This window comes from Lissotriton vulgaris, chromosome 5, assembly GCF_964263255.1.
Source record: "Lissotriton vulgaris chromosome 5, aLisVul1.2, whole genome shotgun sequence".
Taxonomy (NCBI): domain Eukaryota; kingdom Metazoa; phylum Chordata; class Amphibia; order Caudata; family Salamandridae; genus Lissotriton; species Lissotriton vulgaris.
In genome coordinates, this window is record NC_141693.1 from 374,444,227 (window position 1) to 374,460,988 (window position 16,762).

Below are 16,762 nucleotides of genomic sequence, written 5' to 3' on the forward strand. Positions count from 1 at the left end.
TGAATGAGCCATTGATCCTTAAAAGATTCTTCCCTCAACCATCTACAGCTGCAGAGAGAACTTTCCATACTCTGGATGTTCAGCGTTGTCTGAAAGTGGAATTCCAAGGTGGGTTTCAAACGCCATTCAATACTGTCATCAGGCGGCTGGGAAGCCGTTGAATGCACGTGTTCGTGCAAATTCCACAAGAGAGGTGTCAACCTCCACTGCTCTGCCTATCCAGGATATCTGCAGGGCTGCTACCTGGAAGAGTGTGTATACGTTCACCAGACATTACTGCCTAGACGCTCATGCAGAAGACGACATGGCAGTGGGACAAGCTGTACTGAGGAACCTTTTCCAGTACCGGTGAGCCTTCTTTGTCATCCCTCCTTCCTTTGTTGGTAAGATAAGCACATTTTATTGTTGTATGCTGTATTATATGTAATTTATGAACATCTGTCTATGGGTATTTATGTACAGCTACTGCGATGGTGGAACGACATATGTTGCCTATTTTGGAGACTTAGGTGACAAAACAAAATGTGCTATAATTTACTGCTTGCTATTCTGATTCAGGCATGTGAATTTATGAAAACTCCAAAACTGGAGTAAGAAAACAAGTTTCTTACCTGTAACTGTTGTTCTCCAGTATTGGAAGCTTTCATAGATTCACATGCACCCACCCTCCTCCCCTGAGAGGCTCACCTCGGATTGGGCACAAAAGGTGTTTATGGCACAAGTGCACGAAAATCTGAGGGGCAAAAGGTTCTCTCAGGAGTGTTCTAGAGGGTGACGAGCTCTGATTGATTCAGGGAAAAGCTTGGTCCTTTTTTACATAACAAAGGTTATGGGTTGCAAAAGGGAAATGGGCCTAGGCCTCTTTTCAGTTTGCAATACTGCTAAGCATTGCATTTTTTATGTATCGGAGACTCCCGTCTCAATGGCGGGGAATGATTCAGGCATGTGAATCTATGAAAGCTTCCAATACTGGAGAACTACAGTTACAGGTAAGTAACTTGTTTTCATCCTGGTTCTTGTCTTCAACTGGTCCAGTCAGTTTATAACTGGGATTTATTTTGAACAGAACCTTTCTTGCTCCACCCAAATTGCCAGAGTAATCTCAACCTGCTCTTCTACTAATTGGCCCTTAGGAAAATCCTCACTTTTCTTCCACCCAATCACAGTTTTTAGTAATTAAAGTAATTATAGCCCCCCAAACAATAGACTTTGGCAACACCCTCTATCTTGGTCTTCATCTCTCCCAATTTTAAGCCTTGTTGCCTTACACCGATCCTCCCTTTTCACACTCCAGTGTCTTAACTTCTCACTCTGCTCCATTTGTTTTCAGATGTCAAACTCGCCACCTTTAAAAGCTATGTTTGTCATAAAGCTCTTTGTAATAAGAGTCCTGAATCCACCAAGCAGCTTTTCTCCTAGTAGTAGGCCACTCTCACCCTTCTTTCTTCTTGTGCCTGAGGGCTCAAAATATTAAATATAATGGGGTTTGCCCGGTGTCCCTCAAAATAGCCAACAGCCATAGATCACACACAACCAGTCAATCCTTCTTCTTTACAGTAGACAGATCTCAGAACTCCTTTCCTGCAGCGTTCTGCATTCTGCAGCACTCTATTCTATCAACACTAGGCCTGCTCACTTTATAAAATGCAAACATCATTTTTTTAAGTATGAGTGCTTATTAAAAAAATCCACTGGTTGCTTTGAGAAACAATCTTCTACAGGAAATAGAAGGCAAAGCAATATACCTCGTCTATGTTCCACCCCAAGCTGAATAGTATCATTCACCTTCTATGCGTTATTCAGAATGTGTGAAGGCAAAGACATACTAGATTGGAAGGGAAGCCAAACTTGGTTGACACCATTGCTCCAACAAGTAACAGAAAACAGACATGGTGAAGTACTTGAACCAGAGGAGGGAAGATGTCATCAACTGCCACCTTTCAAATAGAATATAGGGAATGAAACACCCCAACCTTTAGACAAACACTGAAAAGATTAAATAAGCACAACAGAGTATTATCAAAAGCTAGACACCCAGCAATTGTTGCCAGTGTGCCCTGCCTATAGACCTGATCAATATGAGCCGAGTTAGGATAGTCCCTATTGGGCCAGTAAGCTTGACACTCTGCAAGCCTGGAATTGTTTAACTTTGCAATATAAAAGTGCAGTTAAGAAAATAGTTTACAGGTTTTACATTCCTACTTGTGAAGTCACACTTGTGAGCACTGCAAACATGAGTAACACTGGAAAAGGGGAAAGTGATATGTATGTATTTAGCTAATACTAGCTCGTCATTATAAATCTGATCTATTACACTAATTTGGGAGAGGGTCCCTATAGTCATAGGAAAGGAGGTTCCAAGCAGTTTTGGACATGCAGCAGGGGTGTGGAGGGTTATAGGTTTGAACAACAAATGAAAGATAAGATGAGGTATAATGGGCAGCAGTAAGTGTAGGTGCTTAAAACAGTAAGTTATAAAGTAGTGCATCCTTACCAAGGGAACTGTAATGCCAGTTTGGCTAAGTGGCTGAATAACAGTGGGGACAATGGTAGGTCTCACACAAGTTGGAGATCAATACAAAAGCAATAATTTACTGTCCTAGAGAAATACTTGCAAATTATGTAATCACATCAAATGCATCCAATGCATGGTTATCTTGTTGTCGTGTATAAGAGAAGAAGGGAGTCACTCATGTATGTGGATAAGAAGCATGTGTGCAAGAATTGGGGTAGAGATCTGGTCTGAACTACTCATCAGAATGGAAAATACTGTTATCTGTCATAAGAGTACTCATAGTACAGAGATTTGGCTCTGTAATCTAATAAGGGAACGAATGGGGCTACATATAAAAAAGGAAGGTTGCCTTAAAGTAGGTTTGGAGAGAGAGCAAGTGTCAGATCGTACCAGTGGAGGCAAACAATCAAATTTGGTTCTATGAAGTTTCTAGCCAGGAACAAACTTCTGAAATGAAAGCAGGAAATTAAGATGTCGATATCTTTTGGCCAGAGAAGGAATGACAAGTATGGAAGGGAACCTGAGGCCTACCACATAATTGCGGCTGCAGGGTCTGTTTACCGTTTGGTAAGATAGGGGCGGTGCTTTCATGCTAGTATGGCGACTGTTGGTTTCATGAATAGAAGTGGAAGCAACAGAACCAGTAATAGGTGTTGGCCCAGGACGAAGGTGATGATTTAGCCATAACAAGTTGTACTGCCTGTTGGATGAGTCATAGACCTTCTATTGTTGTGCTGCCATCTTGTAGTATGCAAAGCTGAATGCATAGTTATCAGTGTAATATGTGTATTATTGAAATGTGGTAACTTCATACAAGATTAAGAGAATACTTATGAAATAAGATTTCTCTGTAGAATTTGTTTAAAAAAAAAGAAGCTTTCAGTGATAGGGATAATAATTGTAACTGGGCTGTTTTCTGACTGTAAACTATAGGCTCAAATTACATATTCAAATAATGGTAAACCATAGTTTTATTTTATATTTCACAGAAAACCCCAGATAGTTCAGATAACGTTGAGAGTGAAGAAAAGCAAGAACTTTCAGAAAACAATGAAAAAACAAGTGAAAAGAAAGAAGAAGAAATTGAAAAAACGGAGCCCCGCTCAGACCAATCTCCGAAAGGTAGGTGCTTTTTGTCAGCAGTCTTTAATCCAGGGCATGACTTGGCCAGTTGCCACTTAAGCCATTCTCAGCAGGGTGTAACAAATTGCTTCTAGAAGCAACTGGGATTGACCCAGTGATGGTAAGCGGTGGCATGAACATGCAAATTCTCTTGGCATGAAAAACAATCCCTACATTTGTCCTGTCTTTCACCTGACCGCGACATTCCATCATTTATCTGTAAAATATGGAGGGCACATTAGAATTCAAACCTGCTCATATCTTCTCTACCACTACTGTCTAGCCAGTTAAGAGGAGAAATATCTAGGGGCTTCATTTCTTTGCTAACACGTTTCAAAGACAAAAAACAATGTGCAACATTTCCGACTGTCAATGTTTGCGAATCGCAAATTGCGATTTTTAGCGACTCGCAATTTACGAGTCGCAAACCCTGATGTTCAACAGTGTCTCAGAGACTGAGTGCAATTCCCAGATGGGTCGCATGGGACCTGCCTCATTAATAGTCATGAGTCCGTTGCAATTTGCGACCCATTGGGAATGGCCGGCACTCATAGGGATGATGGCCTGCTGGGGTCAGCAGATCACCATGTCTGTGAATGCCTTTTAAATAAAGCAGCTTTTTAACAAAAAAAATGCAGCCTGTATTCTTTAAAAGAAATTAGGATGTGTTAAAAAAATTAAAAGTTTTCTTTTCATTTTTTTACAGTGGGCAGTGACCCGCGGGACCACTGCCTGCTCTGAAAAAATGTTGGCGTCCCCATTCACAAAGGGAAAGGTGTACCTTGAGGATCCCTTGCCATTTGCGTGTGGTTTACCGCCAATTTGAAATTGGTTGTAATCTGTGAATGTTTTTGAGACCACATTCCCGGTTCATACTAACCAGTGCAACTTGCAATTAGGAAGCAATGCCCTTTACACGCCCTTTCCTTATGGCGTCTGGCAAACCTTATTTTTTGAGTCGGTAATAGGTTATGGACTAGCAACATAGGGTTGGCACATAGGAAATGCATTTTACCGGTCGCAATCGGTCCATTGGGCTAATTACAACTGGTAAGATGCGTCATACATCTGAGCCACGCTCCTTTGATCCCCTTTTTATGCTCTGGCTTGACAGCTCAGCTGACGCCAGACAATTATGTGAGAGGCACTAGAGAGGGGATTTTACTCCGCCCACATTTTAGGAGCCGCCAGGATTACGTGTTTTGATTGGGAAACAGTTGTGTGTTTCCACAAAAAAGTGCTTGCCACCCACAGCTGTGATCATTTTGTTTATTTATTCAGCTGCTCTAAGCTTGAACACACAGGACATTCGAATGCTATAAAGTGTTTTAGATAACTCGATAATTTATGTCATATTTGAGGAATGCAGTCATTAAACTACATGGATTGTTAGGTCTGACTTGACAGTGCAACTGTCACCTGCCCCCGTAACCTAAACCAATATGTTTCTACAGTTCTTTGCTTCCACATCAATACATGTCTAGTCCCATGCAATTTACTTGTATTGCTTCACATTGCCATACAGCATTCCATTGTACATGCCAGTTCTGACTCTGTTACTAATCTGGGTTTATGGTGCTTAAAACCCTCTCTTGACCACACTGATTTCTTGCCCAGTTAACTGATGGCATTGATTAACCCCTTCACTGCGGCGACTATTCTGCCGCAGTGCTAAGGGGGTGGGGCAGCCGCGCGGCGGGCGCATGCTGGTGACGGAATCTCTCCGTCACCAGCCGTGGTTGCGCTGTGCTCATGACGGAGCGGTTCCGTCACGGCCCCGCCCGCTCAATAAAACGTTCAGCGCGGAGCGAAAATACGCGCCGCGCAGGCGTTCCGAGCAGGCCGTGACGGAACCGCTCCGTCATCAGCACAGCGCGACCGCTGCTGATGACGAAGTGGTTCCGTCACCAGTAGGGGAGGGGTTAAACCAGACACTCAGGATATTTTATTTGCATGTAAATATACAGGCTTTGTTTGGAATGGGACTTGTGCTACAATTTAAAAGATATATATTTAGAAACTTAGGGCCCGATGTAGGTAGCCCTTTACCGAACCGAATCGGCCGAAAATACCGATTTTCGGCCGTTTCCGATCGGTAAAGGGCTACCGAGATGTAGGGGCACATTTTCGGTAATTTTACCGAATCGGTATCATTACCGAATCGGTATATTTACCGATTCGGTAATATGTACCGAATCGGTAAAATAATTACCGATTCGGTAATATTTACCGATTCGTTAAAATTACCGAAAAAGCAATGTAGGTAGAAAATTTACCTTTGGCACATGGCTTACAGAATCGGTATTTTACCATGGAATACAAATCCATGGTAAAATACTGATTCCTGTGTACATGCACATCTGTGCATGTACACATGTGCCATGTGACAGACAGACGTGCCCTTAGGGCATGTCTGTGTGCCACATTGCACACATGCCCGTTTTGGGGGTGCTAGAGGGTGTCAAAGTGACACCCCCTGCACCCTTGTGAATTCTTTAATTACCGATTTGGTAAATACCGAATCGGTAATGCCTAATCATTCCTATGGGCTTCAAAGCCCATAGGAATGAATGGGCATTACCGATTCGGTATTTATCGAATCGGTAATTAAAGAATTGTTACGGATTCGGTAACGAATCCAGATGTTGGGACCTACATCCCATTTACCGATTTTGAAATACCGAATCGGTAAGATTCGGTATTTCTAAATCGGTAAATGGGATTTACCTACATCGGGCCCTAAATGTAAGGATTTTCCCAATAGTCGATTTTAGTGAGGATGTTTCATTTAAGTCACATTTGAATTAAGTTCAATACTACTGCAATATCTATGTAAAAAGGGTTCTGTTGCCAGTAGCGCCAAAATTTGAAATAAAAAATACTTTCTTTTTAAAGTTAATTATAATAATATTTTGATGGTGCATTGCCTCTCCCAGCAGTGATCCCGGGCACTAAAGAAATATTTTATTATGTGGTGACATTCAAAATACAAGCTCTATATGCCGGGTAACATGCATGACCACAAGGCTATTTGTGTAGCACTGGAGAAAACAAGTAAGATGTATGGTCAAGTGGAAAGACATATTATCCAACAGTAATAAGAAGGGAATCCATCAGGGAACAGCTTTAACCATTTTCAAAAGAAAAGGTAATTGCAAAGTTTGATCAAATCAGTGTGATGTGAGTCTGAAAGCAGTGAGTTGCGATTCGCGAGGGCACTCAAAGGTTGTTAGACCTACAGCAGCCGCGCCCGTGCAGGTAAGATTAGTGGCACGGTGGAGGCAGCGTGGTCGTCTGTCGCTCTTACCTGCATTATGCCGCGGCTGACCTACAGATATGAGAGCTTCTTTTATTTTGCTGAAATAGCTGCTCTGAACTGCCTCAGTGTGAAACTCGTTGGAAGCGATCAACAAGATCACAGCCCTACAAACATCAAGGACCGAGATTACAGGGAGTAGCCAGAAAATAAAAGACTCCCACTTTGAACCATATCCCATGTAGCTCTGAGCGAATGAATGAGGCTAGCAAACCCTGCAGTCATTCGGGAGATTGTTCCTCGTGAGGGAATTCTGAAATTCGTTCATTTCCTTCCTTCTTTCTCTCCACCCTTCTTCCATTTTTTCCATCTCTTCTTCTTTCTTTCCATTCTTTCTGCACTTCTGCCCATACATGCACGTGCACGTCCCCTCATTGACCTATGATGGTCGATATGTTAAGTAGAGTAAATCTACACTTACCTTCCCATTATTTTCAAAGTCAATACTCTGTCTATAATATTTTTGTAGAACAATATTTGAGAGTTGATATTCTAACTACAATTTTGTTGTAACAAGATATTTCAAACTCGATATATTGGTAGTATAGCTTTGCTGCGATTTGTGCCTGGCGCTGATCCAGAAGGCATTTCAACCACACATTTTAACTCGTGGCAGATGTGTTTGTTGAACACAAATTGAATATACAACTTGCACTTTTATCCAGCACAAATAATGTTTATGAGTTAGAGCATGCACAAAATGTATGTTTTCCCCAGTTTGCTCTAGTGGAGACCTAGAAAATCAGCCTGTGAATGTGAAGAGCTGAGATCATTCCAATCTCAAAGAAGAATGTGTTTTCGGTCTCAAGTACTTCAGAGGAATAAACCTGAACTTGACCAGAGACTAAAACGAATCATGATATGTATCTATTAAATTTAAAACATGATGATCATTATTGTACTTTTGTATATTATATCTGACTCTAGTAGTTGACATGGTTCAAGAGAAAGAAACGCCTTTGGAATCATCTTCAGTGGATAGTGGTCAAACGAAGCCTGAAGACAGTGAGCCTAAGACAGGTAAGTTGGCCAGCAACTATATGATTGTCAGTGTGGAAATATTACAGCCCATTCACAACTCCTTCCCCCATTAGAAGCTGAGCATGGGCAGAGAAAGTGTCTTCTGCATTGGACTTTCCCAGATCAGTATTCACCTTTCTGTGCTTACATTTCATTCTACTATTTTTTGGACCATCAGCCATAACATCCTGCCCCTGCCATCCTGAACCAACTGTGTCAGGTTGCAAGAAGGCATTCAACTAATAACACTTGATTCCCACTACAGAGATCCCTCTTCCAAACTCAAACTAAGTATATGGATCAATATGTATTTACATTATTCATAATTATAGTGCCTAAACTGTGCTCACCACTCTTCCTTATTTATGATCTTGAACTACCCATTTCACTCCTTCATGTATTTCCTCTCTCTATCATTGATACATCCCTCCAAGACCACCCTTATACCTTTACAAGGTATTGCCATTGGGCCGTATTCACAAAGGGCTTTTTGACTGTAAACATTTACAGTCAGTAATATCTCATTTACACCTGCCAAGAATTCACAAAAGGGTTTCTAACTCGCAGAACTAGATTTACTGCTGAAAATTATTCCCCGGAAATGGTCAGAAAATTACTCCAGCAAAGGACTGGAGTAACTTCCCTTCTAGGATGGGAAGGGGAACTGATCATTCCCACTTTGATGAGGACCTAAGGAAATAGCTTCCTCCAATTTAAATTCAATTATCTATCACGTAGAGAAAATAAATGTGCATGTGCACAGTGGACTTCATTCCCTAAGTGCTGACATTTATGCTGTGTGGCTTTCCATAAAAGAGTTATAGGAGACCGCGGGAGAAGCCACAAGACGTTCCCAGTAGTATGCCAGGAAACCTGCGCCTGGTGCAGCTTTCCAGGTGTTCTCCTGGGAATGTCTGTGAACTGAAAAAAGCATGAACGTATGTGAATCTGGCTCTTTATCTACATTCAGCCACTGACACCGCTGTAAGCTGCCCAATCACCATCTGCTCCATTCTCCATCATTTACACACATTCACCTGCTCCCTCAACTATATACCATTCCTCATCTCTAAAGGAATACCCACTTATTGCTTCAACCACACGCATTTGTTCATCCTCGTTCTCTCACATACATCTGTTCTTTCTTGCATGTTCCACAAGGCAGTGCAGCTTAGATGCCACTCCTTGCCGTCTTGTAATCTTAAAAACTATGCATAACTTCATTCACCTTCAAAGATACATAAACCTACTCACCCTTGGCAACCACTACTCCCTTCTTAACTTTAACCATCTGTCCCAGTTTGAATTCCACTACTTTGGATCAAGCTCTCACATTATATTTCTTCTTATAGGTTTCTTGATCCCTCTCAATCATCTCCTTTACCTCTGGGACTCCTGATTGCAGTGGTTTCTCTCCTACCCAAACCTACTCATCCCAAAGCCACCCTCGGTGCAGCAATAAAGGTTTTGACCATCAGAAGCAGACTAACCTTATTAGAAGAAATACAATTTTTGTCCAGTGGCTCCAACCACATTAGCTTTGTGCTTTCTGCAAAAAAACTCACCCCAAACTAAATGTATATAATGGAACGTCTGTGTCCTTCCTGAACCAAGATAATCATATTCCTAGACACTTGTACCTATGGGAAAAACAACTAACAAACCTCTCTCTTTCTCAGTGAGTACCCGCAATATCTCCCACCCCTCTCCATCCCAAGAAGCTTCAATTTAGGAAGACTTACCACTTTATTCTATGCTTTGATAAAGCCCTAATCCTCCCTTGCTCCATTGAGTCTAGTTTTGGGACTGTATTCTGTCCTCCATGTGTGCTTAAAGATTTTTGTTCTTTGATTTTTTTTTCTAAAATGTTTTAACCCCTTCGATGCGGATGACAAAGCCAGCTCGTCATGGGCGTTACCTGCGCTGCGCGCATGACGAGCTGGCTTTGTTTCGTTACCCGCGATTTTCAGATTTCAGCGCGCAGCGGGAAAACCCGCTAGCGCGCATGCGGTTAAATACATTGTACCTTGTCTGAAACAAAGGAGATTTGATATAACCTAGTATTTAACAGAAGTTAATGGTGGCCATTGGATAATAATTTCCAGATGAAGGCCTGTGCTAGACTTGTCAACACATTACACATGAGAATTTCAATAGAGGGGAGGTTAACCCCTCCCCTGCTGATGACGGAACCGATCCGTCATCAGCCGCGGTGGCGCTGTGCTGATGACGGAGCGGTTCTGTCATGGCCTGCCCGACGCTCCTGCGCAGCGCGAATTCCGCGCCTGCGCTGAGCGTTCTATTGAGAGGGCGGGGCCATGACGGACCGCTCCGTCATAAGCACAGCGCAACCGACGCTGGTGATGGAGCGGTTCCGTCACCAGCATTCGCCTGCGGCATTTCCGCTCCGCCCCCTTAGCACTGCGGCGGAATAGCCGCCACAGTGAAGGGGTTAAATGAGGGGTCACTATTTATAAAGCACAGAATTAACATTTTACGATTTGGCTAGTATAGAAATGCTTTTATAATAAATGCCTTCCTTCAATTACTGTACTATCTACTACATTATTTTCCACATCATTTGCATATTGCAAAAATGATAACGTTTTTTTTCAATAGTCAATTCATTTTAAAGCAATATAATTATTTAGAAGGACATAACTCTAGTGGCAATGTATAGACATTTGCAGAATGCCCACCAGAAATGCAGAGGTCTTCAAATTGTGTCAATACTAGAATTAAAGTGCAGTGTCTAGAAATGTTTTAAGCCAAGTTGCTAGATACGTGTTCACATTTCCATAGCCCTTTTCATCTTCAAGAGCTATGCTGATAGGAGGAAGCACTCAGAAGTCTGCATATCAATCAATTTTGAAAATAAGTTAATTGATGAACATGTGTAGACTTTCTTGCCAGGTTCTGTCTTGTCAACATAATCTTCAACATTAAAAATTTACATATGCAAAGGCTTTCATGAGAGGGCATTTACACTCTTTCTTTGGGTCGGTGGGTGAATTCACTTAGCAATGGGAAAAAGTATCATTTCTAGAGGGGTGCAGTGGCTACTGAAAACCAGCAATATGCATGGTGTCCATTTGAGGCTGCACATGGGGAACTGCATACAGAACAGGACTGAGTATTGGATATTGTTTGTTCAGGTAGTTGTATTTATGTGGAACAGGAATACACCAACATTCAGGATCCTGGCCCATTCATTGTCCCATTATAAACCTTTAGCATCCAAATTCATCAAATTTAAGAACAATGCCAAACTGGTACCTGAGAAGTCAACCACATTGTCCACCAGATCTTTTGAACTCTGATTAAACATGTTAGAGAGAATATATGAAACCATAGGCACCGTGATTCCAGGTCTATGGATCTGTTAAAAGACCTCTTGCAATGGGACGCCGATGGCTTAGAACCAGATGATGAGGACTGGAGGGAGGCAGTCTCTTCTCCAAAGGTGGTGGCTATTCAAATGAGACTTAGGCTTGTGCAATTAAAGATTCTCCACAGGTCGTATGTCACGGGGCCTCGGCTAATGCACATGGGTCGTTTGGTAAGTGGGGAGTGCCGGAAGGGGTGTGGGGAGCTTGGAACCTTCATGCAAATTTTGTGGCATTGTGCAGAAATACAGGAATGTTGGGTTAAGATTCACGACAAGATGCGAGAGGTGCTGGGGTGGAGATAACACTGGAGGCTCGAAGGTGTGTCTTAAATGTCTGGGAGCCTACGGATTTGAGCGCATGTGGGAGACAGTGGGTGACCCTGGAGTGTATGATTGCTAAGCACAATATTGCTCAGCTGTGGGGCGCCAGCCAACCGCCCCGGGTCAAGAGGTGGATGGAAGACCTGGACTGGTGCATGTACAGGGAGAAGTCAGTCTACGTTGCTAGGGGCTGTCCCTCGAAGTGGGGGAAGATTTGCAGAGGCTGAAATAGTTATCGGGGGGATATTTGTGTTCCTCCAGTTGCTCGGGATGAAACGGTAGCGCATGAGTCTCTGTGATCCCTAAAAGGTATTCTGTATGTATTATTTTGTAGTACGGAAATATATATATGGCAAATGTGGAAGCGGCATATGTCACCTGATGCTTTTTCTTTTGGTTTTGTTAATAAAAAGATTAAGAAAATAAAAAAAAGACCTCTTGCTAAAGGAAGGAGGTGATGTTTATATGCTTCTTGAGTCATGGACGTCAGGTGAAAATATCTTAACCCGTTTACGGCAGCGGAATGTCCGCTGCAGTGCGGCCGTTCTATTGAGCAGGCGGGGCTGCGTCGGCCAACGGTCGTGCGCAGCACCCGCAAGTTAGTGCTCGCGTCGGAACACGGAAGGGGTTAAGAATGCTATTTTAATGCCATACCTATGCACAGATACTTTTCATATGGGAGATTAGAAATTTATCTGTATGTTATTGAGCATCCAGCAGTTGTTTACTGGCTTGTTTGCAGTGGTACCAATTTTAACCAGATTTCTATCTTTTTGACAACATCTGGAGCCAAGGAATTCGCTCACTGTGATACATTTTGTGAACACATTTTTATTTTGTGTTAGAGACAACACAGTGAATCACATTTTGCAGTTTACCATTAGTACTCATGATGCACACAATGCTGTTAGGAATTAACTTTGGTACATAACAAACAGCATGAAGACAAACAATTCTTTGGTTCCGACAACATTAATCTATACATTAATTTCACACTAGAGGCAGCAATCCCTTGCAATTACAAGTCTATTATCATCAGTTTTTCTTTCTTAATAGTCCGCTGTGTATGTATTTAGTTATCAGACAGGGATCAAAGTATCATCTTTAGCACTCAGTGAATCTGCTTTTAATTCCCAACCTCTTATATAACACAGCTCAATCCAACTATCTCATTGACGGGGTTTAAAGTTTCACTGTGGTATGAACTACAATTTTGTGCCTCCCTCATTTAAATGTAAATTTATTTTTAAAGCTCATCTATGTAATCTCAGTTAGTAGATGCTAAAAGATCTTAAAAAACAAGGTCACTCAATAAGTTGAACTCTTTAATTTCAGGTGTGGCTCAATTGTTGGCAAGTTCAGTGCAGAGGTTCATGCATCAGACGGTGGATTTTGGTATAAACCAAACAAAGGGACCCCATTCACAAAAAGATTTTTAGATGTTAATGTATATGTAGGGCCAAAAACATCCTCTGTTTACTCTGATCAGCAATTTACAAAATGAATTCCTGTCAACTATAAACAAATGTACCTTCATGGATTTCTTCTCCACAAGTACAGAGAAATCTGCAGTAGGAAATGCCACACAAAAGGTGGAAAGTGAGTGATACAAGATGTGGTTTGGTTGGGAAGCTTGGTGACATGGCAAACGTCTATATTTGTGAGCATTCACAAACTCCAACCATCTGACCCCTTTCCATCCTAAAAATGATCAGACATTTATTCCGCAACGCGCTGAAGTAACTCACTTTCCAGGAGAATGGATCATCCCTCAACATGATCAGAAAAATATTTTCCCAAAGAGAAGGAAAATATGTACAGTTGCACATTCTATCTGAGTTATGTAGATTTCAGCACAGGGAAAATTCAAGCCTGTGTGACATTTTACACGATAGAACCAGAAGTACGCCTGGAAACTTGTGCCTGACACAACTTTCTAGGTGTATTTCTGGAAATGTTTGTGAATTGTAAAACAATGCAAAAGTACATTCGGCGGAGATGTAAATCTCCGCCGACACTTATATACATTTTCCAAGAAAGAGGACCAAGGTTTTGAAAAAATTGCATTGCTTTTATTGTTCAAATATTATTTCCAAATGTTTATTGTTCTCTTAGTGGTGGAAGAGACAAAATCTGAAGAGAAGGAACATGTTGAGCCTCAGCAGAATGGAGACAAGGAGGAAGATGAAGAGGGGAAAAAAGAAGACAAAGCAGACAAATTTAAATTCATGTTCAACATCGCAGATGGTGGCTTCACAGGTTGTAGTCCATGAATGTTTGATTGTGTGTGCAGCTCACATACATTCCATCCTTCACATGTTACCTGCCTAGGAATGTTTTAAACTGCCCATTGTTTGCAATGATGTAATGTGGAGATATATAATCAGATTCAGGGGACTGATTCACAAAATTACAGATTTCGAAATTCGCAGAATTTCTGTGTTTGCGATCGCAATTAGGCTTAATGGTATGTATGAAAGCAAAACTGCCTTGCAAAATAAGGAATCATAAAATTTGCGATTACTCATTTTGCGATTGCATTTAAGGAATCACAAATTGCTATTCCTCAAATGCAATGTAGGAAGCACAGAAAAAGTGCAATTTAGCCTTAAGGAATCGCAAATTACCACCAACTTCAAGTTGGTGGTAATTTGCGATTTCTTTGGAAAATGCACTTTTTTGCATTTTTCAAAGTGCCATGTGGCACACATACATGTCCTTATGGCATGTATGTGTGCCACATGTGCACACATGCACATTTTAGGGGTGCAACAGGGTGTCTTTTTGATACCCTGGAACCCTTGAAATTGCATTCTCAATTTGCGATTCTCCAATTGAGAATCGCAAATTGAGAATGTCTTCCAATTCATTTCTATGGGCCTCTAGGCCATAGGAATGAATGGGGAGGTATTGCTTAATTGTGAATTGCAATTTGTAATTCGCAATTAAGGAATATGTAGGATTCTCAAAATTATTTTCAAATCCTACATACATAGCATTTTGCGATTCTCAAATAGCAATTCTCTAAAAATTGCAATTGAGAATACATATGGCCCTAAAACGTCTGAACCAGTGTTTCCTGGAATCTTGCTACCAAAATAGGGTAATGTATTAAATATGCCCATGCTTAACCCCTTCGCCGCGGCGGTAATCCCGCCGCAGGGCTGGTGGGTGAGGGTGGTAGCGCGGTGCCGCCATGCTCGTGACGGAACCACGCCGTCATGAGCCACGGGCAAGCTGTGCTCATGACAGCGTGGTTCCATCACAACTCCGCCAAATCACTAATTCGCCCGCACAGGCAGGGAATCAGGGCAGAGCGGCCGCAGCATGACGGAACCACGCCGCCATGAGCACATGCCGCCCATGGCTTATGACGGCGTGGTTTTGTCATGAGCAGGGACGGGCTTAAGTAGCTATTATGGGTTGAAAAAAAGATGGTATTGTTTCTGTCAGCAGAGAGCTTCAGTCTCTACAAATGAGACCTAGGATATCCTGCAGTCTTCTTAGGTGCCCCCTAAACTTCTTGCCACAACCATATGGGCGTTCAGATCAATACATTAATGACTCAGGGATTCCTGGAAGCAACCAATAGGATTAAATTGTCAAAATGGATATCCGCAATCTTTTGTTGCGTTATCATAAAGATGGCATCAATTTGCTATTGAGCACATAAACCTTGAAAACCATGTCATATTAACACCATGTTAAAAAAATCCCCTTTATGTCATTTATGAAATTTACGAATTTGCCCTTCAAATATTAATTACACAACACAGGGAGGTCTCTTTATGAGCAATCACAGCTCCCCGAGAGCTACCTATCAAACTTACCTTTTACATTGTGTTTTAATTCAGTAGATTATTTTTATAGTAAATAGAGCTGAGGTCTGGGAGGTTCTTTTCTATGAATGAAAAATCCATGGAAATTATGAATGTGTGAGGCAATGGCTTCTAATTTGGTTAAACACCGTTATGTACCCTTTAAGGCCCTTATTTATGAGGCCTTGCGTCAGTTTTGCGCCGCCGGTGCGTCACTTTTTGTGACGCACCAGCGGCGTACAAAATGCGCCTTGGTGCGCCATATTTAAAAAGTGACGCATCTAGGTAGATGCGTCACTTTTTAAACCCCTGCGTCACATTATACCTGCGTCAGGTATAATGTATGCAGAGGGGGCGTTCCCCCGCAAAAAGCCTCGTAATAGTGACGCAGTGAAATCTATGAGATTTCACTGCGTCACTTTTAGGACGCTGTTGCGTCAAAATCTTGCGCCTGCCTCACAGCAGGCGTAAAACTGACGCAAGCCCTTTCACATGGGGCTTTCCCCATGTGAAAGGACGCATTGCTGGAGTTGCGTCACTTTTGTGACACACTCCAGCAATGCGTCACTTTTGCGCTTACAGATGCGTCAGAAATACTGACGTATCTGTAAGTCCTTGCGACATGATGCGTCATACTGTAAATATGACGCATCATTGGTGTCGCAAGGAGTGCGCAGTGAAAAGTGACGCATCGCTGTTTTCACGCAGGGATGCGTCACTTTTCATAAATGAGGCCCTTAGTATTTAATGTAATTATCAATCTTCCAAGATCGTGCTCGAGGGACCGGCGTAGGACGTTTCGCTTTTGAATAGGAAGAAACGCAAACCACCCCCCCATATTTCGGTGGCCATTTTCTGAACAGATAGGAAGTTAGTATGTCTTCCCACTCCGGAGGGTCGTGTGGGTTGGAATTATCACCACACACCAAATTGTTGAGTCATTAATGCCTTGGAAAAGTCGCGGGCTTGTATTCCCACTGTGGAAACGAAACACGTGTTGGCTGGCTAAGATCTTGTTTGAATAAAAATAAACCTGTAGACAAGAAATAAGGAACTTTATTGTGCTAACTATTTTGTATTGAATTTGGTCTAACATTGCCACTGCTGTCGAGAATTGAAATCTTTAAAGTGTGCTGGGGATTGCTGATACATATTTATGTAGCCTATGGCCACTAGTTTTGGGGAGGCTGGTAGTTCTCTCCAACCTACATTACCGTTAAACTATATACAAATTTAGATATTTAGTGACTTCACCCTTGGAG

At 42.0% G+C, this 16,762-nt stretch overlaps 1 protein-coding gene across 1 annotated transcript in view; it reads left to right on the forward strand.

Annotated features, from left to right (window-relative positions):
• Positions 1-16,762, forward strand: part of CHD5 (chromodomain helicase DNA binding protein 5) — a 1,029,381-nt gene that overhangs the window by 832,754 nt on the left and 179,865 nt on the right. The window contains exons 33-35 of the mRNA XM_086921723.1: positions 3,505-3,637; positions 7,884-7,973; positions 13,798-13,941. Coding sequence (XP_086777849.1) covers positions 3,505-3,637; positions 7,884-7,973; positions 13,798-13,941 — 367 coding nt within the window. The remainder of the gene's footprint in view (positions 1-3,504; positions 3,638-7,883; positions 7,974-13,797; positions 13,942-16,762) is intronic.